This window comes from Heterocephalus glaber, unplaced genomic scaffold, assembly GCF_053883595.1.
Source record: "Heterocephalus glaber isolate CG9 unplaced genomic scaffold, H.glaber_assembly_v1.0 deba00001497, whole genome shotgun sequence".
NCBI lineage: Eukaryota > Metazoa > Chordata > Mammalia > Rodentia > Bathyergidae > Heterocephalus > Heterocephalus glaber.
In genome coordinates this window covers 26331215-26355330 of record NW_028258320.1, presented here as the reverse complement: position 1 = coordinate 26355330, position 24116 = coordinate 26331215, and the positions used below count along the sequence as shown (strand labels likewise).

The 24116-nt window shown below is 39.5% G+C and overlaps 1 protein-coding gene across 7 annotated transcripts in view; it reads right to left on the bottom strand.

The window, feature by feature from the left end:
* Rhobtb1 (Rho related BTB domain containing 1) overlaps positions 1-24116 on the bottom strand; it is a 131492-nt gene that overhangs the window by 17616 nt on the left and 89760 nt on the right. For 6 of the 7 annotated variants that reach the window (XM_004858267.4, XM_087185511.1, XM_087185512.1 and 3 more), the window contains 3 exons: positions 12225-12410; positions 8791-9764; positions 6717-6835 (listed from right to left, as the gene is read on the bottom strand). In XM_004858267.4, coding sequence (XP_004858324.1) covers positions 6717-6835; positions 8791-9764; positions 12225-12410 — 1279 coding nt within the window. Of the gene's footprint in view, positions 1-6716; positions 6836-8790; positions 9765-12224; positions 12411-17386; positions 17444-24116 lie in introns of all 7 variants that reach the window. The other variant, XM_087185514.1, reaches the window with a different exon arrangement.

The window sequence follows — 24116 nt, the reverse complement described above, 5'->3', positions numbered from 1 at the left end:
CTGATTTGGAATTTTTAAATGGCTATTTGGATGTATAAATCAGACAAATGGGCTGTAAATGTATGATGACATTACGGGCCCTCCTTGCCAAGTACCTGATAATACTCTATTGTGGAGAAAGAAATCTCCTAGCAACATGACGGGGGTGTGTGTGTGTGTGTGGGGGGGGCTGTAACCATACTGTTGCTGACACATGATATAGACCAGCTCACTGGGAAGTCAAAACAGAGGATGAACAACCGCCTAGTTGCCACAGTGACTGGCTTGATTTTGATGTTCAGTTGGTACATACTAGCACCATACAGACACTTTCTTATTTTTTTCCTACAACCACATGGATCCAGAACTACTGGAACATGATTATGTCTCAGAGAACCCAATAGGATCCTTGCCTGGGAAATCTGGGGGAGTAGCTGGTTGGGCATGGTAACCTGTCTCTGTATGATTCTCCCAGGTTCCCTCTTGTGTACCTGGACTGCTTCTGATATAAATACATGCTCGAGTTTGCTAAAGAGCCAGGGATTGCCTGGGAGCTTCACTGCTGGAAGTGATGGCTCAATGGGGATGGAGATGCTTTTGTAGCTCCTTTTAATTTTAAGCCTCTAACTCCATAAGACAGACCCTGGAAGAAAATAGAATGGCATCACTTGTTTTTCCTATGGAAATGCTGATGATTACAAAAATTAACCTATGCATCAGGCTAGTGCTAAATTTTCCATATGCATCATCTAATTTGGTCATTCCATCTGCCCTGAGATGAGGAGGCTATTATTTTTCCTATTTTATGGTTAAGGAAATTGAGGTTTGGAGAGGTTAAGTCTTATGTCCAAGGTCACAGAGCTAGGAAGTAGTGACAGGGATTTAAATCCAGCGAGCATAATTCCAAAGTCTGTGTTATGAGTTGTGGTTCAGTACTAGAAGCCCTTAATAGAAAAAAAAAAAAGGTTTGGGTTATAGAACAATAAAGCATTGTATTTCACTAATAGCTTTTAAGAATTAGATTTCTAATTCAAAAGGATGAACAGTCATAAATGTCTTAATTCTGGTACTTAACAAACCTGTATATAGCACATAAAGATACAAATCTCTCTATATATACATTTGCAGCTATCTATATATGATTATATATTATATGGTTATATATCTTTCCATGTGTATTCACATGAAAAACCATATATGCTCGTATATATGAAACCATAAGTTTGTGTGTGAATGTACAAGAATGAGGAAGAGTCCCCCCCCCCGCCCCGACTCTTCTACATGGGCTCACAGCCTGTAGTTCCAGAATTCAGCTATAGTAACCTTCTATGATGTTCTCCTGTACAGGCATTGGCTACTTCAGAAAGGGAGTATACTTAAAGATGGGCAAAGCCATTCTTCAGTGTACCACAGGGAAAGCCCAGGCAAATTCAGAGATACAGTAGGAAATTTACCACCCCTCATTTTAGACCTAGTCAATGAAAATATGATTCCAGAAATAAGATGCATAGATCTTCCTAGATGATTTGGCAAAGGTGATAATTTCAAGTTTTTAGCACAACTTGTATAGCAGAAAGAATTGGACAAATAGAAACTATTACTAAAACCTTTTTAAAAAAATAATGGCATGCTGGATCATCTACAATACACAGATGTAGGAACGTTATTCTCTTCAACCAGCTGTATCTACATATGAATAATTAATTTCTATACTGGATGCATCCTTACATACATGCACTGCATATTATAATTACACATGGGTTTATTTTACATAGATAATGAATTATAGATATACAAACTTGATTCTGTGTGGCTGAACACATGGCAAAATGTCATTTATCTAGAATGATGTTTGGATCAGTACAATTTTTTACATAATTGAAGAAAAAAACTGTGGAATTTTAAGATTTGAGCCATTTTGTAGTAAAAGTATCCACATTTTACAAAGCACTAAGTACTATAAGATATTAGTCATTGTTAATGTAAGCCTCAACATTTCTACTTTCAAATGTAGGGATATCTATTGCTTCAGGAAAGAATGACTCAAGGGCAAGGGTAAGAGTCCAGGATAGGCCCAGAGAGAAGCCATGAAAATGTTATGTGACCTTTGATAAACCACTCATCCTCTCTGACCTTCAGTTCTGTCATCTATTACATAGTAGAAATTTGGAAGAGATGGTAAAGTTTCTTCACTGAGACTCTGGCTTTTGAAGACATACAGATTACCTTAGCATTCATTGTTTGGTTGGTAAGTGTGCATTCTAAATCATTTCTTAAAGAAAAAGTGCTCATTAGAAACACCAATGTGAAAATTGACATCCTAAGTAAAAAAAAAAGTTATTATTGGCAACAGGAGATGACAGATTCCAGTGGGTGGCTGTGCCCTGGTACTGCCAACGTCCTCGGTGTTCTGATGTTTGTAATTACTCATAGCCTGCTGTTTCCTTTGTGTGTAATATGAGTTAACATTTTTCAAAATGGTCATTCTCTTTGGCTAGTAATGTTAGGGATTCTTAGAAGAAACCATCAAATGAGAATCAACTGACAATCCTATCAGAATATGCCTTTTACCCCCTCATGACTGATTTTTTAAAACAAGCCTGCTTCTGTGATTTCTACATTTATAACTCACTATATATGGAGAAGAGAGAGTGAGAGAGAGAGGCAGAGAGAAGCACAGAGAGAGACACACAGAGAGAGACAGAGACACACAGAAGAGAGAGACCTTTTAATAGCATTTAAAAAATAATATACATAAAGGTACAGAAGACATAGAATAAAAAATTTTGCATCTCACCTGCTGAATGTAGTTTAAAGAGTAATGAAAGAAAACATAACGTCCCATATTCTAGTTTAACGTTTGAATTGTGAAGATTAGCTCAGACTATCAGGCTTATTAGTGATGATTTTACAGAGAATGAGAAAGTATTTGAAGTCCCAAGCACTGCTTCCTACAACCTGGGCATGCATTTTTAATGAACCACTTGCTGAATGACTGGGGGAGATAATTATGCTGACTGCCACATAAAAGTAACAAGAAAAAATACAAGTAAAAACAGTGTCTTCCTGAATATTAAATGGCAAAAAATATTAAATGACATCAATGGGCATTCTTCTTTTCTGGATACACACATTTATATGAAACTCTATTAATATCCCCATTACACCAAAAATAGGCCAACTTTCAGGGGGGAGTCAGGTTTTCCCAAAACAAGAAAGAGTCTGGAAGATGCCCCAGCAAGGCCCTGGCTCAGGTGAACATGGAGGGGTTTTACTGAGGGGTTTGACTGATGCCTGCTCTCCATACCTGTGACTGGGACTACCTGACTTTCTTAGTTCAGAAAAGAGCTAGGGGCTTTGTAACTTAGAGCTTTTAGGGGGCAAAGACCTTTAATCTTCATGGAAAGAATTTAACAATATTCCAGGATAATGTCTGACACTTGTTGAGCACGTATACTTGATTCTTGGTATGAAATGTGATCTGTTACATACTCTCCTTGATTATTTTGCCCTTTGAAGAAGATTCTCCTGTTCTCCCCATTTCCCAGATGAGGAAACAGGTGAACAGAGGGTTGGTCATTTGCCCAAGGTCAAACTGAGACTAGAGTTCATAACTCTATGACAGTTGGGCCAGGGATTTGGCTCAGTAGCACCGTGCCTGCCTTGCAAACACAAGGGCCTGAGTTCGATCCCCAGTACTGAGAAAAAAAAAGGTGTAACTCTATGTCAGTTTATGCTGCAAATGAAGTGAAAGGAAAGGGAAATGGTCGATATGTCAACAGCTAATGGCATTCTTAGCATAATGATTAGTGGAATTTCAGTAGAGACTTTTGGTTACTTGGGTCCACAGTCTTTGTCCTTTGAGCTGGTTTGAAATGACATACATACTGGCCTCCGCTGCTGTTCTAAAACCAGTCCTTCCTGGAGGGCGTGCCAAACCTCCTCACTGGCTGTCAAACAACCATACATGTGTGCATTCACAGTTACTGTGAAGTTTTTTGTTCTGATCATGGCTACTGCAGATTTTAAACTGGAAAAGATTACAGTCCCTTCTGTGAAGGGATGGAAGAGATTAGCATTCATGAGGTCAGCACTGACAGTGTCCTTTTGTGCCTGGTTCCTGACCTCGATCAACTTTGCTCTGCTCGGTTAACAGCAGGCTCTGTGCTGTACAATCAGGACACATCTCAGCGAGCCAGAAAAACAAGGCAGCAAGCCTCTGAGCTCTCTATCTCTGGAGATGACTGAAGTCTGCAAGATGACAATGGGCTGAGGTTCCACTAATCCGTGCCTACTCTGATTTTTTTCTTGGAAGTAAGAGGGAAAGAAAACCATCAGAATCAGCATCAAAATAGGGCTAGTGATAGCCGCCTCTCACTTAATTCTTATGAGGAACTTTGTGAAGATTGGCTCTTGTGCCTCAAAACCACACCACAAGTTATTATTTTTTCTTCCAGATGGAGGACAAAAAGGCATTTGTCCCAAGTCATTTGTTCCAAGCCATGTAGCTTGTCAGTGAAGGTGGCTCATAGCCCCTTAACTATTCGGCTCCTACCATACTGCAGAAATCTCAGAGATAACGTCCCAAACACTTCTGGCCATGCAGGAAAGACTAATTAGTCATAAGTGAGAACCTCTTGATTTATAAAGGCTGTAAGACACCAGGGAAGATCTCTGGGATAATTCTGCTTTTTCCCAAACAGCAGACGGGCCTTTGGGGGATGGGGTGGAAGCAGCTGCAGTGTGAGCTGGAAGCAGGAGGGTGGCCTAGTGACCTCCTGAGCCCCAGCCATCCTGGGCTTGTGATTCTAGGATTCTGTTTCCCTGCTTGGGGATGCAAATGTGAGCTCCTGGGTCACAACGGGGGAGTGCTCAGATTTCTCCTGTGAGCACCCCTTTTGAAGAGTTAGCCATTGTTTTCTGTATTTCTTTTGAAAGTCTGGAGAGATGCTGAGATAAGCAAAACAAGCTTCTTAGGACAATAAACTTGCTGGGGTGTCCCCATGCTATTTTTTTTAAGCTGTTAAAAAACAGTTGCAAAACTCAACAAAAATACGTGCTCACTCCTAAAGTTAGAAGTGCTTGAACACAATTTTTCTTCCCAACAGATTTTGGAAAAAGATAAAGATCCCAGCATGTCTGAGACACTGTTTCTTCTGTCCTAAGGAAATCCTTCTTTTGGTGCGGTATGACCCACTCACATTGAGAAGTGTGTTCAGGGGTCAGGCTATTCTCTCCAATCCCGTTCATTCCCCATGGCTGATGGGCCCTCACATCCCCTTACCAAGGGCAGAGAAGTTGGGTTGGAGCCTCTGAGTGCTGAGTGGCATGGCTCGAAGTGACCTTAGGGACACTGTAGTCCATTCCTTATCTTGCAGGTGGAGAATCTTGGTAAAGGAAGTGGTTTTCTAAAGTCCTCTCTCTGGCTAAAGGGAAAGCTGGACCCGGGACTTCAGGGACTGAGGAACTATTCTCACTGTCAGGAACTTCTGGAAGAAAGGCTTTGTCCCTGTTGTACTTGATTTTCTTTTCTTTTTTTAAAAAAGTTTTTAAAATTTTGCAGTATTAGGAATTGAGTCTGAGGTAGGATAGAAGAAATAAAAAGATAGGTAGAAAAGAGACAAAGTGATTATAATTAAATTGTACTTTTAAGAAGACTGCAACTTTTGGGTCTCAGCATTCTCTTGGTTAAATTTAGGCTGCTTTCCTTTCAGATCAGTTATACTCCAAATTCCTCAAGAGTACTGAAAGTCAATAAACTGGTTTACTTGAGAAAGGAAAGAGCAGGAACTGATCCTAAGATAAAGGAACAGCTTGAGAGATTCCAAAGAACGTTTAAATTACTAATCTTAAAAAAAACAACTGGGCTCATACCTATAATTGGGGTCACTACCCTTGTGGGGGGTGGGCTGCCTTTTCCCGGGGTTTTCTCCCCCTCAGGAGAAGCATCAATTTCTCAGTTTCAGGAAATAAAGTGCCTCTCTCTTGAGGAACTGTGGTCTATTTCTTTGAGTGCACACTATACTTTCTGCCTGATAAACCCAAGCCTCTTACTGACGGGCCCTGAAAATTCTTTTTTTGTAACAGGAGTCAGCAAGCCAGAGAACCCATTCTATGTTTAGGGTGGATTAGGTTCCTGATTTCAGCTTCAAGAACCTCCTCTTGAATGTCTGAGGACATTTTCTCTTGGCAAGCCAGGGACAGGAGGAACAGAGGCACTGGGAGTGGTACTTTGGTACCACTTTGATAAGTCTACTTACCTTGGTAAGTCTAGCCAAAGGTTTTTACTTTTTTCTTCTCTACTTCCTCCAATCCTTAAAAAAAATTTTTTTATATTGAGACAGAGTTTCGCTAACTAAGTTGCCTGGGATGGGCTCAAACTTAAGATCCTCCTGCCTCAGCCTCCCATCTTGAACTTGATTTTGATTGTACTTTGCCTGGAAGCATCTGTTAAAAAGTCTGGCTGGTCAAGGAAAAGTGTGAAGACAAAAGGCTATGTTGTGTGGAAGACAAAAGGCTATGTTGTGTGGAAGACAGCCAGGTGCTCACATACCAGTGATCAATCATTAATAGCTCCTCATCACTGCAGTTACCTAAAACTCATGCACAGCCTAAGGAATTACTTCACAGAAGGAGTTAAGGAACTGAAGTCATCTGGCTAATGAAATGCTTAGCAAAAATACACACGAAAATGTGCATTCATACAGATGCCGCTGAACTCTCAGGAAGGCACTTACCTCGCTGTTGGCGCTCTCCACAAACTTGCCCCCGAACATGGCAGCCATCCACTCACAGCTACAGAGCAGCAGCGGCTTGTGTGCACTGATGGCTCCATCATCCAAAGTAAATGTCACATCTGCCAAAGGATCGAGGGAACACCACCGTGAGCCAGCTCTGCAGAGAGCTTCCACAAGGCTTCTCCTCCACCCATCTGTCACCTGTGTCTTTCTCTTTAACAGCTACTTTTATTTTTAGGTCAACCACTACCTTTGGCAAACCTGATTCCCACATAAAGGAGCAAACATTTAAATTACACATAAAGTTACCACACAAATTCTCTAAACTAGAAAGTAACAGAAAGGAGAGGAATATTTTTCCTCCAAATATATAGAACAGTGGAGAGAATAATACAGGTGAGTTTCCCCTATCTGAAATGTCTGGGATCAGAAAAACTTTAGATTTTAGATTTGTTCAGGTTTTGGACTATCTGCATATACATAATGAATATCTTGGCAATGGGACCCAAATTTAAACATGAAATTCAGTTATGTTTCATATATACCTTGTACACATAGCCTGAATGCAACTTTATACAATGTTTTTAGTGTGCCTGCATTTTTACTGCAAACTGTAGTGTGAGGCAGGTGTGGAATTTTCCACTTGTTGGCACTTAGGAAGTTTTAGATTTTAGAGCATTTTAGATTTTGGACTTTTGGATGAGAGATGCTCAACTTGTACAATCATCACTTGGTTTTCCATGTTTATTTTAGCTGCCTGTGTATTTTTATATATGGGTGTAGACATTTTAAAGGGGTAATATAACACTTATCATGAATCTTCTAAAACTAAGAACATTCTCCTAAACAACTATACTATTATTATTCCCTGGAAAATTAAAAATAATTCCTAATAATACTAATGTCATCTACTATGTAGTTCATATCAAAATTTCTCTAATTATTTCTAGATTGTATTTAATAGTTTTTTTTAAAATGGAATCCATTGAGGTTCTCACCATGTACTTTGTTTTTTCTCTGCATTAAGCAGGGAATAATTTAATTGACATTCACAAAGGTCTACTGTTCAATTTGTACCATATTCTTTTCATTAATTTTTAAGGTTTTTTTCTATACTATGATGGCCAGTGTTTCGTGTAAATTTTATGACTCATAAGCTTTAAAACTCATGAGTAGACTTACTTACTAACCACTTACTAAATGTGTAATGACTTAACCACTTACTAATGTATTGTACTAAGGCAAGGATTATGACAGATAAAGACAAACAGAGGTATCCATGTAAACAGAAGTTAGGAAGTCAGCTTTTTACAATGCAGTACCCAGCCACCCACACTCAGAGGATGATTTTAGAACAAAAATAGTCCAAGTCTGTGAGACAGCACCAGCAAGGGTCAGTAGCCCAGACTGGATGCGGTTACCAGTGTGGCTCAGTGAGGAGGGAAGGGTGCTGTGGGCAGCACATGGCATAGGGATCAAAGGCAAAGGAAGGGCAGGAAAACAAAATGGTACCAAGGAGCATGAGGGTAGGAAAGAGAAGGAGGTTGAAGCAGATGAGGCGTCCCTCATGGGACTGCAAGGGCCACCAAACATGCCTCCAGGACTTCAGAGGCCTTAGGACCAGAAGTCACTGCTGAAGGGTCAATGGAATGAAGGAAGAATGAAATTGGTCAAGGAATGGATCCTGAGAGGGAACTGCAAACATCAAGTTGGCTGGAGATAGATTTGAGGGCACCTGATCTACTCTGAGTAACAGTGTGGTGCCACAGCGGTTTAGGGAACAGATTCCAGTAGCCACAGAAGTTTGAGTCCAGGTTCTTACTCTATTATTTACTGCCTGTGTTACCATGTGCAAGATACTGAAGGTGTCTGTTTCTGTCTCTCCATCTTCAAAATTAAGAGAATAACCCTAAGTCTGATAGAATTAAACAGGTTACTACTCATAGCTTATAAAGGTATATGGAAAAAGCAGCACTTATAAATGTTAGCCACGGCTATTCTTCACTCATGTTCAGCCAACACTTGCTAAAACGCCACCAAAGGTGTTGGTGGCTTCACCACAGGCCCTGCTCACCTGAGAATGTCCCCTTGCTGAGACACTCTTTTATCCGATTGGCTTTCCTGACATGAAAGGCTTTTGTGATCTCCTGGTTCATAAAGGCTTCCTTGTTCATGATGTTCTCCACCATCATCCTCAAATCGAACATTTCTAGGACTTCTGCAATCTGAGCCAGGCCCATCAAATCTTTTTCCTTTTCATGCAGTTGCCCGGTGTAAAGGAACTGGAGCAAGGTCCGGAAAGGGCCTGGCTGTACCGATGAGTCCATTCTGACCACCGTCACGGGTCCCACTAGTTTCGAAATGGGATTGACCTGCATTTCCTTGTGCATGCCAGTGAACCCCTTACTCCAGCCTGACAGAGTCTGCATCTCAGGACCCGAGCCCTCGGCTTCCAGCCTCGTAGTCTCCAAAGGGTTCTGACATAAGGATGTCCCCTGATCAGCCTGAGGTGTCCCAGGAGGGCCTTCCTCCCCTTCCTCAGCTGGGTCAAGACTCACTGTCCACCCCTCGAACTCCCTGCTCTGCATCTCCTTTTCACAAACTGCTTCGGCCCAATTTGGGGATTCTTCACATTCCATTAAGAAAAGATCATAAAATTTGGAAGAAGAGGTAGCAAGGTAAATTCGATGTGCAAAGATGTGTTCCTGGTTCTGGAGGATGAACAGGACATCGGCACACAAAGGATTGTCCAGTAAACAGGCAGCTTCGTTTGTCCCCATGGAAGGACACTCTGGAATTCTGATGACGGGTGGAGGGGCTTTTGGAGGTAGGAAGGGTGCCTGAAGCAAAGGTTTCTGGACTTTTTTTAAGTGTGACTTCCAGAACTGCAGGTGCCGGCGGGAAATCAGCGCTGCTCGGATTGCATTGTCAAATACGTCCTTGATTCCAAACTGGTCAAATACACTTGTTTCATAGTATGGGATGCCAAGTTCCTTTGCAACCTCTCGGCCTTTTTCTGGGGGCAAAATATCACTTCTCTTTATGGGCCTGAAATAGAGTAGTTTAAAAAATCACAATCAGCCTTATTTTCAGGTAAAAATAATAACCAGTGCCTTCCTAAGCTTCTAATTGAATTATGCATTCAAAATCCTGATAGGCTTTTAATAAGGCTCTTGAAAAATCTACAACCAACTATAAGTCTTTAAAGTATAGAAGATTTATGACTGCAGAAAAAAATGCTTTCAGTAGTAACCACAGTAATAAAAGAATTGGCATTTTAGTAGCTATTTGATTTTGGGCAAGTGACTTAACCTCTTTAAGCCTTCGTTTTCCCTTCTCGTACCTGTGTCTTAAAGACTTATTGAAAGGTTCAAATGAGAGAATATGCTTAGCATGGTACCTGCCTGGTCCACAGTAAGTGCTCCAGAAATGTCATCCTCCACCACCACCATCATCTTATGCTTTACATTTTGCCTTATAACTTTAAAATACACCATGTACATTTTTTATTTGACCCTCATAATAACTCTTTTAAGTATTTTTTTTCTACATTCTGAGGAAAGTGAGTCAGAAAGCTTATAGAGTTAGCTTAGAGTCACATTTGCAAATAATTGAGAGACTTCTAATTAAACAATTTGAGCTCAGACTTTTCTATTAGTTAAATGATCTACAACTAACAGTTCATTAAGTCTCCTCTACTGGATTCATGAATCCTCTTTCACATCTATCCCCTTTTCTTTGCCCTTACTCCTATCATCAGGCCCTCATCATCTTTTGCGTGGACTGCTCCATTAGCCTCCTAACTGGTCTTTCTTTATATAATCTTCAATTTTATCCCACAGTCCTTACTGCTACAAGAGAAGCCTTCAATAACACAAGTATGACTTGGTAGCTACTCTGTGTTAATTTCCTTTAAGTCCATAGAGTCCATAGAATAGTCCACACCCTTTAGTCCGCACACAAAGCCCATCTGCACTTTAATCTAACCAGGGAGACTAACCTAAGAGTCTGGTGTTGTGGTTATGGCGTCATCATGGCAAAAGAACAGAGAGATTCCAGAAACAGATGAGCTGTGACTTCTTAGGACAACTCTTCCAAAACACGTACTTGATTCTGAGACATATTCTTAGGAACTGATCTTCTAAATAAACCTTTGGCCTTGGACACCAAAGGTACTATGTGTGACAGATACTGGGCTTGGGAGAAAAAAAGATGACAATGGATGGCACTGGCATGTGAAGACCCGGATGGAAAAGAGATGTTGGGTTTTGGGTATTGGCAGAGGTGTAAGGGAAAAGTGCAGGGAAGAAAGTTTAATGTCAAGGTTTGCTTCTGCTGGCTTCATATGTTCCTTGTTCCCAGGACTGCCTTGAGCTTTGCTAGCTGACAAAACTCACCACAGCTTAACTCAAACATCCTTCTCTGCATAAAATCTCAGAGCTGTGCTACAGCAGGGACTGTTTCCTCTGCTGTCCCTACAGGTCTGCCCTCCTCCTCCAGTCGTCCATAAACCCAGGTGGCTCTTAATATTCAAAGTCTGAGCCATGCATTTAAGAATAAAAAGACTATGAATACTGGACACAGGATGTTTTCAGAAGTTTTATAAAAAAATATACTTAGAGCATCAGAAAATATCCAAAGAAACCATAGTTTGTTTTCACTGTAAGAGCAAAGTTGTGTCCATACATATTTTGGTTACAAGTCTATCATTAAGCAAACATCAAAACAAGGCATTAATATCAAAAATTTTTGAAAACCTGTGCTCTGCAGCAAAAAAGGTATTAATGTGAAAAAGACACAACATTGTTTAGTGCAAAGGGAATTTGAAGGAACATGGATTTTTAAAAACTTATATTTCTTCCTCAAGCTGGTATGCACATTTTATATATAGTAAAGCAAATTCTGCTTCACATGGTTTTTAAAATTTTGTGACACTTTAGAAATATAAAAGACATTTAAAAGTAATGTTGCTTTTTTGCAACTTGAGCTTCAAAAGATTTTTAAAAATGAGACACTGTTATCTTTGGAACGAAACACTCTTAAGAGTTTGTGCCGAGGAGTATAAGGAGGGTTGAAAACACTTGGAAGTACATGTTTGTAGGAATTTGATATTCCCTGGTGCCAAGAATTGTGGCTTGTTACTCTAGGCATCAATTAATTTTAGTAATAATAATCATAATTTCAAGAAGGACATTATTATGGACAGCTAGTATTTTGCATAATATTTTACAAATTTGAAAGCACTTCTACATGCACCATTTCATACTCAGAGAATTCACATCAACTACTGGGCAACACTTTTACAAAAATGGCTTCAGTCATAAGAGATGATGGTGAGGGGGAAGAGGTCGGGGCATGCCACATCGTGATTAATGGGGTGACCTAAAGCATATGTCTGATTGATGGGGCCCCAGAATCACTGAAGAGCAGAATGGTAGGGTGCAGAGTCATCTGTTACCTCTAATTCTTCATTTGGCCAAGCAGCAAAACACTGAGTCCTTGGCTTACCTTGCTAACGGGCGTCTGGCTCGATTAACAGCCTCCAGATCGGCATAGCGGAGATCGAGCTGGCAGCCAACGAGGACAACAGGTGTGCGAGGGCAAAAGTGCTTGATTTCTTGGTACCACATGGTTTTCACATGATTTAGGGAATTGGGATTAGCGATCGAAAAACAGAGAACCACAACATCTGACCTAAAAAGAAACCACAACAGAAGCTCGTATTGGCTTTGAACATTTTTTTCTTTTACAATCATGATCCCTTCTCGCCCCCATTCACCTAATGTCTTATCACGTGACAGTTTAAAAAAATTTACTGAAATACATCTTTGAGGCATGCGAACAGCCTGCTAAGCCCCCGCATTCCAGCACTGACAACAGCCTAACCATCCATTTCCATGTCACCCTGGAGAATGCTTATGCACCAAAAGTTTCCAGGGGAGTTATTTTCCAGGAGAGATGGTTATCCAAACCTTATTCAGTCCTGGAAGTGCAACATGCTGAACTATTTCTATGCACAAGAAATAGTTTCTGGATAAAAGAAAACAATAAAAACTACCTTTTATCAGTTTAAACGTAAAGGTGACAATGATTTAACGCAATGAGATAAAGCGAACAATTTAAACACTGCTGAAAATGAACAAGTATTTGCTGCACAGGGTCAACAAATACACAGAAGGATTTCTGCCCTTCTCAGGCACACATGTATGGAGCACAATCACTTTTGTACTTCTGAAAAGAAAAATCCTGAATTTGCAGGAATTTTTTTACTAGATGTAAGGCAAAAAGGTAGTATTTAATGTACAACTAGGTAAGAATTAGATGGAGGGCTATTATGATGAGAAAGCATTGGAAGCAAATTTATCAAGTGTTATGTATGATATGTAGCAGATATATGGAGAAAAAAATTGCTTCACAGTCAATTTTTACATCAGATTCTTTTATTTTTACATAGTAACTTACCAGTCTAGAAGTCAAAGAACTGTTTTACAAAACAGTTGCTCAAATATGGTGTTTGATGGAGAGTTGCTAAGTAGAAATTATCAACCATCATTTAGGTTAAAATATGCTGAATGATGACTTTCAAAACAGTGAAGCCAAAGAATATAAAAAAGGTAGAGTTATGCACAAGGATTCAAGATTTCTTGTAGCTAAGTTTAGAAATAAAATTATTATTTAATTAGATGTTAATTTATTGCTTTTATTGTTTATACAATGAGAAGAATCAAGTCAATGAATCAAAACACTTTCTTTTTAAATCATTAATGAGCTTTCCCCCCCTACATATCAATGAAGACAAACAAATATATGCAGGCAACCATAAAATTTCTAAAAATAATCATTTGCAATGCAGAAAACTGCAGGGTGCTTACATTAAATGTAATTCACAACTTGAGTCTTTAAATTTATATCCAAGAAAAATTGCATCAGACCTCATCAAATAGAGGGGAAAATCTTGAGTTTAAAATATTTCTGAATTATAAAAGAAAACCTAGGGCTCAAAGTTGATGAATGTATTAGTCTTCATGGTTAGAATCTTTTTGAAATAAAGATGTTATCAAAGATTCTTGGATTCTGGAATAATATGTGTAAAAATATGCATAAACATATAAATGAAAGGGAAGCATGTCTTATCTTTGGGATTCTGATTTAGTTAGCTTCGGAATATTCTGTGCTCAGTCTTACTTCCAATCAGCATAAATAATAGCACCCAGTAAAGCCAAGAATGGTTTGAATTTTATATTTTTTATAGGCTGAGTCTTCTATTATTCATAATCCTATTTATATCAGATATCTGATGAAGCTTTGCTATATACTTCATCCTGATCATAAAATAAAGCTACTATGAATTTGGCACAGTGCAAATAATATGACAATATGTGAGATTCGATACTATAAAGAATTTGGGAAATTCTGTACCTAAATGTGGAATACTATGTATATGCATGAAACTGTTGTAACTGGTGCCTTCTATTTCCATATTAAGGCACATGACTGTAAAGAAAATCATTCTCAGAGCTTAATTTATATGACAGACATGTACCTAGATGTCAATTCTGTTATCTAATTTTATGATACAGCATATGAGGTTTCAAAATTGGAGCTAGTTTGGTTGCCATGGTGACCGCAATTCCACTCACGCCATTGAACACATAGGAGTTACCATCCAGATGACCTGTAAACTAGTACAGACAGGACCTTGGGGGTTGGAAAAAATGAAATCTTGTGATGATAGCAGCACAAGGCCATGACACAGTACAGGTCTGGAGGGCCCAACTTCTAACTATGTCACATCAATATCTAAATGCATGAAATGCTGTGGGAAACCTGGAAAAATAATTTAATGGTCTGTAGATATTTTGCTCCAAAAAATTAAAATTAAAGAAAAGAGGTTCATTCTGAGAAAAATACTACCTCTAAGGCTAAAATAACTCATTGAGCCAAAATTCTATATGGATCTTGGAACACATTTTTCTTTTTTCCTTTGTATTCTCATTTAGTTGCTATGAGAATCTGTCCCCATTATTTTACACTGAAAGCAGTTAAAGATCATATTTTAACTACCAACTTGCCTAAATGTCTTTTGTTTAACTTGTGTTGATCTAAATACAAATGCAAATTAAGAAAATGATACACAAACTACACAAAATTCTTTTCTTATGGTCTGCCATACAAATGAAATATCCTAAACCCGATTCCAACATACAGGCTGAGCATCTGTGAACACAATGGTGGCATATAGATGGCATATAGAAAGGTGCTGCTTTGACCCATTTCCTCTTCAAATTCTTTCCCAATTTGTATCCTCTGTGATATATACACCTGCACAGTCAAGCAACTATTTTGAGAATGTTATCTATTCCCTCTATATTTTGAGCCATTTTCTATCTAGTCAAAGAAGGCACAAGACCTGTAGCTAATAATATCTCCAGTTTGGGCAGAATTCCAAGGAACCAGAGATATTAAATAACTTTTAATCAAAACATTCATTCCCGTGTGGAGACTGTTCAATGTCTGACATAAGCTTGTGTTTAAAAATGCCATTCCTATGAAAGATAAAAGGAAAAGAGCAAGTTCTAGCATTTCTATTTTCAGGGTTCTGTTCCTTTCTTTTAAATTCTGAAGAGTAACTTTAAAAATAATTGGGGGTGTGATGAGGACATTTTCACATATTAGGCAGCAGGGGTAGTCTAGCAATGACCTCAGAAGTCATATTTCTGCTGTAAAAAGAACCTGGTAGGATTTAAATGGAATCCTACAGCAATTTGGAGCAGAGGGCACAAGAATCTGAGAATGAGGAAGCAAAGAAAAGAGTGGACAAGACTTCAAATCCAGGACATGAATATTGAGAGGTGACAGAAAGAGGTTTGGAATGCTTATATAATTGATTTTTATTTTTAAACATGTATGACTAGGCTAAATGGCTTTGTTAGAGAAATCCAGAACTACAAAAATCTTAAGGGTCTATAGTCCAAGTTGCCCATGAAATGTTTATTTTTTAAAAGAAAAATATGATTTCTTGTCTTTAAGAGGAAAATAGCAATATAAAAGTTTCATTTGAGTACTAGCACATGAAATAATGCCTGTGAAATAATATTTGGACTCGTTAACTAAAAAACTGTCCAAAATAAATTGACATGTTGGAAGAATTGGAAATCTCCAGTTTCACAGGGGACTAGGAAGGGAGCACAGAGAGACCAAGCCATCCAAAAAATACTTGTGCTGATAAAGCCAACCTCAGTTGTATCAGTTTTTCTTCAGCTACTAAACAAACTAAAGAGCACATTTTTTCAGTTATCTTTTAAGGGCAACACTAGCCAAAGACAGCATGTGAAAGATTGGCAAAGACACTGAGATAACATAAGGAATGCATGCAAAGTTAGGGCCAGTCTTTGTTAGAGGATTAAAGAAAAAAAAATTGCAGAGAAGTGCATCTTACCAACATATCTTGGCCCCAGTCAGACTCTGAGAAGCAAATACTACACATGTTCTCAAACCCTGTCTTTATAATATCTACAGTTACATAGGAAACTTGGGGAAAAGACTGGAAAAGCAACCAGAAGTTAAACTGTTTCTCCAGTCTAAAGCGCCAAATTCATCCTTTGAAGAAATGGTCGAAAAGAGGTAGACAGTCTGTATGGCACTTTTGCTAAGAATGAATTTTCTAAATTCTTTCCTATCATAGAATGCTCTCTGTCTTTTCTTTTCTGGTCTCACATTACTTTTTAGTTTGTCTTCCTTTTCTACTTTGCTACTATTGTCCAGGGGAGGAGCTGCAGGCCTTGGGGTTTTCTTATCTGGTTAAGGGAAAAAAAATCCTAAATAATCCTTTGTCTAGGAGAGTGATCAGGCAAATCTGATGGCAATGCAATGGCTGGTAGAGTCCACTCAGTCTTCCAGAAAGCAGAGAGTGGGCAGCCCAGTACCATTTTCCACTGTTCTCAATTCTGGGTGGGTCTCTTGTTGCACTAACACTTGGTGACAAAGGAAAAGCTAACAACTACATTTACTTGAGTTCTGCATGAATGTACCTTCTTTTTAATGTATATTTGTACTTTTAAGCCTTTCATTTTATGCTAAGATCCCATCTCTTATATGTCATCATTGCCTACTTTCATTGGATTTTTTTAGGACAGACTCTCATATCCTTTATATTGGTAGAGATCATGCTCACATTTTAATGGGTTTCTTTTCCTTGTCAATGTATGTTAAATCCCCCTCTGACAAAGATTCAGGGAGAAGTTCCTGACTTTCACCACTCCAGTTTCAAGTTTCTATTTTCCTGCTGATCACTGAGGTAGGTTCTTTAAAGAAACATTTTTAAAACCATTCACGTCAACAGCACACCTTTCATGCACAGAATCTGACAGTGCTATGCAAACAGACACATCAAAACAGCACAAAATAGCTGGGAGCATGGTAGAGGAAAGAAATGTATAACACGTGGCTGGGGGAATTTTAGTAGGGGAGCAGCCCAGTGTGTATGAGATGCGAGGGGAGTTGTCAGTGACGGTGCACAGAACCACTTGGAGACGAATGGCTGTGTAAGCTCACACTCATGGAGGATGGAAAGGCCTGCAGGGCAGCGCTTGGCGGGAGCTCTTGAGAAGAGCAGGGCTGAACCATGCAGTGGCCCGGATGTGAGCAGAGAAATCAAGTCAATACTTTACCAACAGTAGTGAGGCTTCTTAAGTACAGATGTTATGAGGGAAAACTGTCAAAACACCCTGAAATATATCCAGATTTGGGAATGATTAGCATGCGCAACTGTTTCTTCCCAGCTTGTAACCTCATTTTTAGTAGGAAGCAACATTTTAAACCAGTCTTCCCCCACCCGCTGAAAATGGATCAAAGCAATGCACATACTTAAGTGCAGATAAGCTGAGGCAACATCACACCAGTGCCACCACATCCAAAGACACACAGTACTTGAGAGTCTTAAAACTGGTTGGTCCTACCATCATGGTACAAATCCCACAGAGGTTATGGTCCTATCAAAGAGAGTTGTGGGTTATTCTCCAATGGCAGCAGGCAGTTTCTCATTTGCAATCCTATTTTCCTCACTCGGCAAACTATGTTCCCTTAATGTTCTTGTGAAATTAGGTAAAGCACAAACCGATTTATTAAAGAAATAGTTTGAATAATCTCATTTAACTCCTAGCCAATGAACACAGGACAGATTGACAGAAAGAAGGTTTGATTAACAGCAGGGAGTGAAATTGCAGTCATAAATTCTTTCCCAACTCTACCTTCTGTTCTCATTCCTCTTTGGCTTTCTCTGAAGCTACATGACTGGGGAATTTCCTTCCTCTCTGTTCAGTGTTTTCTCGGGAGGGCAAGACTCCAGACAGGAGAAACCTCCCTGTCAGCTAACAGGCCAGATGGGAGGCCTCTGGGATTAACCTTATTGAATCTTTTAAGATGAAACTGTCAACCAGCAAGATCATCCTACCACACAAGAGATTTCTGTCCAGGCCTCTTAGTAATCCTCTTTGAATTGGTAGAGTTACCAGGACTTGTCCAAGTCCCTAATCATTTCTTCTAGAAATAGTAACTGATAACCTACTGGATACCAGGTACTCTTCTAGACATGTGGGACAAAGCATCAGTAAAAGACACCAACCACTGTCCTTGTCATGGTTATCCATGTCATGCCTACATTCTAGCAGAGGGCAGGCATGACAAACAAGAGAAATATATAAAATAGATAGTATGCTAGGTAGCAGTAAGTGCCAACCAGAAAAGTAAGGCAGAGAAAGGGGACAGAAAAATTGGAGAGCAGAAGCTGATGTTGAAAATGAGATGGCAAGGGAGGGCATCACTGAGAAGGAAGAAGGGAGGGAGCTAACATGGCCTTTTCTGAGGAAGTTACACTGTAGAGGAAGAAACAACTAGCGCAAAGGCCCTGAGGCAGGAGCATGCCCAGGATGCTTCCCTCAGGAAACACTAGTGGAACTGAGTAATGAGAAGGAAAACAGCAGAAACAGAACTTACAGAGAGGCAATGTTGGGCTGAAGTAGGGAGGGTCTCATGGATGTGGAGATTTTACTTTGACTAAGCTGGTAGACTATTGGAAGTTTTTGAGTAGAGTGACATGCTATCGCTTATGTTTTAACAAGATTACATCACCATTTTGATGAGAACTTATTAAACTAGTAAGGGGGATGGTGAGGGGTCAGGAAGGAAAAGGCAGAAAGAAGCAGGAGATCAACTAAGAGGCAGTACCCCAAGAGAGTTGGTGGAAGCCTTGCTTGGCCTGAGAGGAGCACAGCACAGGCTGTATCGGTAAGTGGCAGCCTTCTGTATACAGGCTGAAGTTACAGCCAGCAGGGCTTGCTGAAGAATGGGACACAGGATATGAGCAAGGGGAATCAAGCAGGACCTGAGACTTCCGGGTGGGGAACCTATTTCTTCCTTGTTCCTAGAACTGACACCTTTTAGTTCAGCAGTTGAAATACTACTAAATTGTAATGATTTATGTTGCTGTCTTCTCCATTATATTAGAAGTTCATTTTCAGAAATTGTGACCTGTTTCTACTGGTTTCTCTCTCAATGTGCAAGAAACACAGTTTGTACCAAAAGAGGCCCTCAATTCATGCTCATTAAGTAGAAACGCTTCATGGGTACTGAAAGGTAAAAGCTGCAGGTACAAATATGTGTGTGGATTCAAGGTCTAAAAGAATACATTGAGGCTTCAAGGAAGTCAGGATCAGTTGGAGTTTTAATGAAGAATGAAAATAGAATATGAGCCAGGATACTTCTTCTGACTACTATTGCTGAAAGATTTCCACATAATGGCTCTTGTAGATAGCAAAGGTTAACCATGTAAAACTTTTTTTTTTTTTACAAATTATTGGAATTTATCTAAAAAAATCCATTTATCCCCATCTAACTGGATACACTTATAACACCAGAATAACAATGGGTTCATGATTTCTGCCAGGAATTAGATTATCTCCAGAAGTAGAGGAGATGTAAAGAAATAAGCAGGTTACTTTCAGGATTAATTCATTAGTGTTAAGGCATAAGAAAGCCCTCTATTTCATAGGCTGTCTTGCTTGTTAAAAACCACACACGTCAAACAAACAGAAGCCACTAAAAGATAGCCAAGATGATAAACTTAACAAAGATTTCAGTAATTTGCTTTATCTTTCTGCAACTCAGAACTTTGTCATTCTGACTGTAATCAGACAGAAGTGTTCCTGGGGAGGAATGAGTGGTGGTGTCATTTTAGAAACCTAATGAATGCCCAACATTAAAAGTCGCTGGCAAAATTGTTAGTGAGATTGACTAAGAAGAGTATCTCTCAAAGTGTTCTATAAAGTACTGAGTATTGTCAGACAAATATGATGGTGAGTTCAAAATCCACTGAGAATGTATCTGTGTACTGCCATTAATACGAGTGGCAGAATATTCTCATCAAGAGGGGTTTACCTTTGTTTGTTTGTTTATGTATTTATTTTTATCTCACTGTGTATTCCAGACTGGTCATGAACTCACTCTGTAGCCCAGGTTGGCCTTGAACTCACTGTATTCCCCTGCCTCAGCCTCCTGAGTGATGGGATTACAGCCATGTCCGCCAGGCCTGGCTAGCCTTTTCCATTTGGCTTATCGGCTGTGCCCTTTACTGACATGGGACTGCAGAAATACAGGTGACAGAATTATCTTCCAGAGACTGTAGAAGTACTCAGCAGTCTCTTTGCCTTTTACCACCTAATTTTAAAGGGAAAAATAGGTGAACTGGAATATACTTCTTCATCAGAAGTTCCAGTATAGAAACATCAGAAACTGATGTTCTTTCTCTCTCTCCTCCCCTCTCCTCTCCTTTCTTTCCTCCCCTCCCCTCCTCTTTCCTTTCTTCTCTTCTCTCCTTTCCCTACTCTTCCTCCCCGCTTCTTCTTCTCCCCTCTCCCCTCCTCTCTTCTTCCCCTCCTCTCTTCTTCCCCTCCTCTCTCCTCCATTCCCCTCCTGTCCTCTCCTTCAGTGCCAGGGGAAAAATCCAGGCCCTTGAGCATGCTAGGCAAGTGTTCTATCACAGAGTTACACCTCCATCCTCTTTTTCTTTACTTCTTTCTTGGCCACTTTGAAACAGCATTTTGCTAAGTCCCTCAGGCTGGCCTAGAACTAATGATCCTCCTGCCTCAGCCTTCCAAGTAGCTGGTATTATAGGCATTTGCCACTGTGCCTGCTTTTTAAATTTTTTCTCATAATGAAAATTCAACATACTTAGTAAAATTTGACCTAATTTGTCAAATTCGCAGAAAGGCAAACAAAAGACATTCATGCATTGAACAATGAACAAGTTCCTTATTTTCACCACCCTTCTCTCTCAGTGGCCTCATTATTCACTCTTGTGGCCTCTCTGGGGTCCATCAATGAGCCAGGCTGAGCCCCAAGGGACTCTTTCACAGCACGTGACCAGTGTCCCGACAGCAGCCTGAGCCCAGTCATCCATGGAGCAGCACTGCTATCTCTCAGTTGGCACTCCTGTTTTCCAAGAACAGTTTCATCCCGGGGTCAGGGCTAGGCCAGGCACAGGGATCTCAGCTCTGCTGATGCTACTTCTGGCCACAGTACACGATGTGCTACTTCTGAGCAGGAAGAACAGAGTGGGAAGGCAGGCTGAGGGAGGTGTAGAGCATGGTACAGACAAGTCCGCGTCGTCTATGGGTGGCTGGGCTCCACTGCAATCTTTCCCTTGGTACTTAGCACAGAACCCATACATTTCCACCACAGAATTAATTTATTGGATTATCTAGATACATTTAGTCTAATTTATTTTTGTTGGTTTGGGGTAAGCATATAATGTATAATCCACCTTCAGTTGTTCTCTGGGGCAAGTAGAGTGATATATATATATATATATATATATATATATGTTTAATTATTCTTTAAAAATTTTTTTTTGAGGTTCTGGGGTTGAATTTAAGGATTCATATATCATAGATACACATACATATTAGGCATATATGCACTTCTGCCTAAAAAATGATTCTTAGAAAGGTTTTAGGAATGCTATCTAGAGAAGAAAAACCTATAGGTAGAAAAGCATTGTTATTAATACAAGCAATTCTCTGCTTAAGAATACTCATTCATGGGGCCAGGGGTTTAGCTCAGTGGTGCTGCACCTGCTCGGCAAGCACAAGGTCCTGAGTTCAATTCCTGGTACCAGGGGAAAAAAAAAGAATACTCATTCAAACAAAGCATTACAAAAAAAAATTACAAATCGAAAAACTCAGGTGAAAAAGGTGGGGTTTTTTTTGGTACCAGGGATCAAACTCGGGACCTTGTGCTTGCAAGGGAGATGGCAGAACCACTGAACTAAATCCCCAGCCCCTGAAAAGGTGGTTTTGAGGAATGTCTGAGTATATCTGCCTCTTTTATCTGCTAGCCTTAAAGCTCATCTTTCCATTTGTTAGTTCATTAAAGAGTAGCCACACATCAGGGTTTACCATCTTCACCTATCTATTGGTATAGTATTTGTTAGTCTACTATACAAGTGTACATATGAAATTTAATCTAGTAAAGTAATTTAGAGTATAAGAATATTTCCTTGTGGATATCTTAGAAGATCTTGGTGTATATGATCTTGGCTGATTAACAGATTCATTCAATTAACATTTTTAAGCTCTTACCATATACCTGGCACCGGGTCTGGGGATATAGAGGAGGAAGACAAAATCTCTGTCCTAAAGATACTAGGAATAACAGAATAAAGGAAGGGGAAGGAAATGAAAAAGGTAATTTTAACACAATGAAAGATTTTTCAAGGTATTCTATGGAAGCTTAAAGAACAGACTTCTGGGAGACATTACCACAGATTTTACAGAATTTAAAAGGATATAAAAAGCATATACAAAAATCTGTTTTGAAATAAATTTGACAACTTCTAAGAAGTACCTTGGAAGACAAATTAATGAAACTAACTCTGGAGGAAATATAAAATTTGAATAGCACCTATTAAAGAAAGTATACTTCTAGCTTGAAAACCTACCTATATGACAACAGCAGGCTCATATACATTTTAACTGATAAATTATATCCAACATTTAAAGCAGAAAAAAGAAGGAATACTTCTCCCCTCATTTTAGGAAATCAACATTGTGCTAATCCTAAAACTGGAAAAAGATAATAGAAGAAAAAAGTATGAACATAGATAGAAATTTGTGGAACAAAACAAACTATTAGAAGTCAGATCTGGCAGTATGTAGAAAGTGGTTTTATTATAGGGATGGCAGTGTTGGTTCAGCATTGGAAGATCCACCCCCCAAAGTCATCATTTTAACAGAGGAAAGGAAAAAGCCATATGAACCTGTCACTAGTTGGAGAAAAAGTATTGGACTAAATTCTACAGCTGTTCATGGTAAAAGCTAGTGTCTCCTAGATCTTGATATTGTAATCTAAAAAATGTATAATTGATATGGTGTAATAGGAAGAAAAAGTCTATAGGAGCAGGGGAAGTGGGAGGGGTAGGGGAAAGGAAAAAAGGGAAAAGAAAAAATATGAGAAAAGGAAAAAAATGGAAACAAAGTCTTTGCAAATAAGGAGGGGTGGAGGGGGTGAAGGGAGGGCAGGGGAAGGAGAAAAAAAATAAGAACCAAGATTCTCATGTAATGGTACAAGACCCCAGTGATGAATGTAACTGTACTGTATACCTAAAATGTACCAATAAACTAAATGGAAAAAAAAAAAAGAACAGACTTCTGTGTTCTGAAGGCAACAGGGAGGATAAGAAGAGTAGCTCAACGACTTCCGGGAGTACAGGACACTTGTTTTCATTATTAGTAGTAGTTAGCTGGCTTAAAAATTGGTTCCAGGGATTTAGCTCAGTGGTTCCGGCACCTACTTCGCAAGCGCAAGGTCCCGAGTTCGATCCCCAGTACCAAAACAACAACAACAACAGCAAAATAGGTGGGCAGAGACATAATTTTGAGATGGACATAATTCATGTTTGTGGGCTTCGAGGCTTCAGAGGATACACTTTTGTTGTTTTGTTGTGTCTGGAGTAAGAGGTAAGACTGGGAAGGAAGGCTGGGACCCAATCCAGAGCAACAAGCAGGAGTGGAGTCTCACATCCACAGTGTAGCTACTATTTCAAGTATCATTCAACTTTGCACCCAGTTTCCAGCCAGGGTGGCTGGACACAAAGTGAAGGCCATTAGCACATTCCAGAGGTTACTGTGACATTCTGTAGTTCCAGAACCAACCATCTATGAAAGACAAAACTCTTACTGCTTGATATAGTAATGGAAAACTTTCAAAGAACTTGGTATTCTCTCTTTGGGCATCATGGGGTACCTGGGGAAACCACTCACTCTTCTTAGAGAAAGATACAAACACAATCACAGCCAAAGAAATAGCCCATGTGGTCAGACTACGACTAACTGAGCTGAGGCTCTA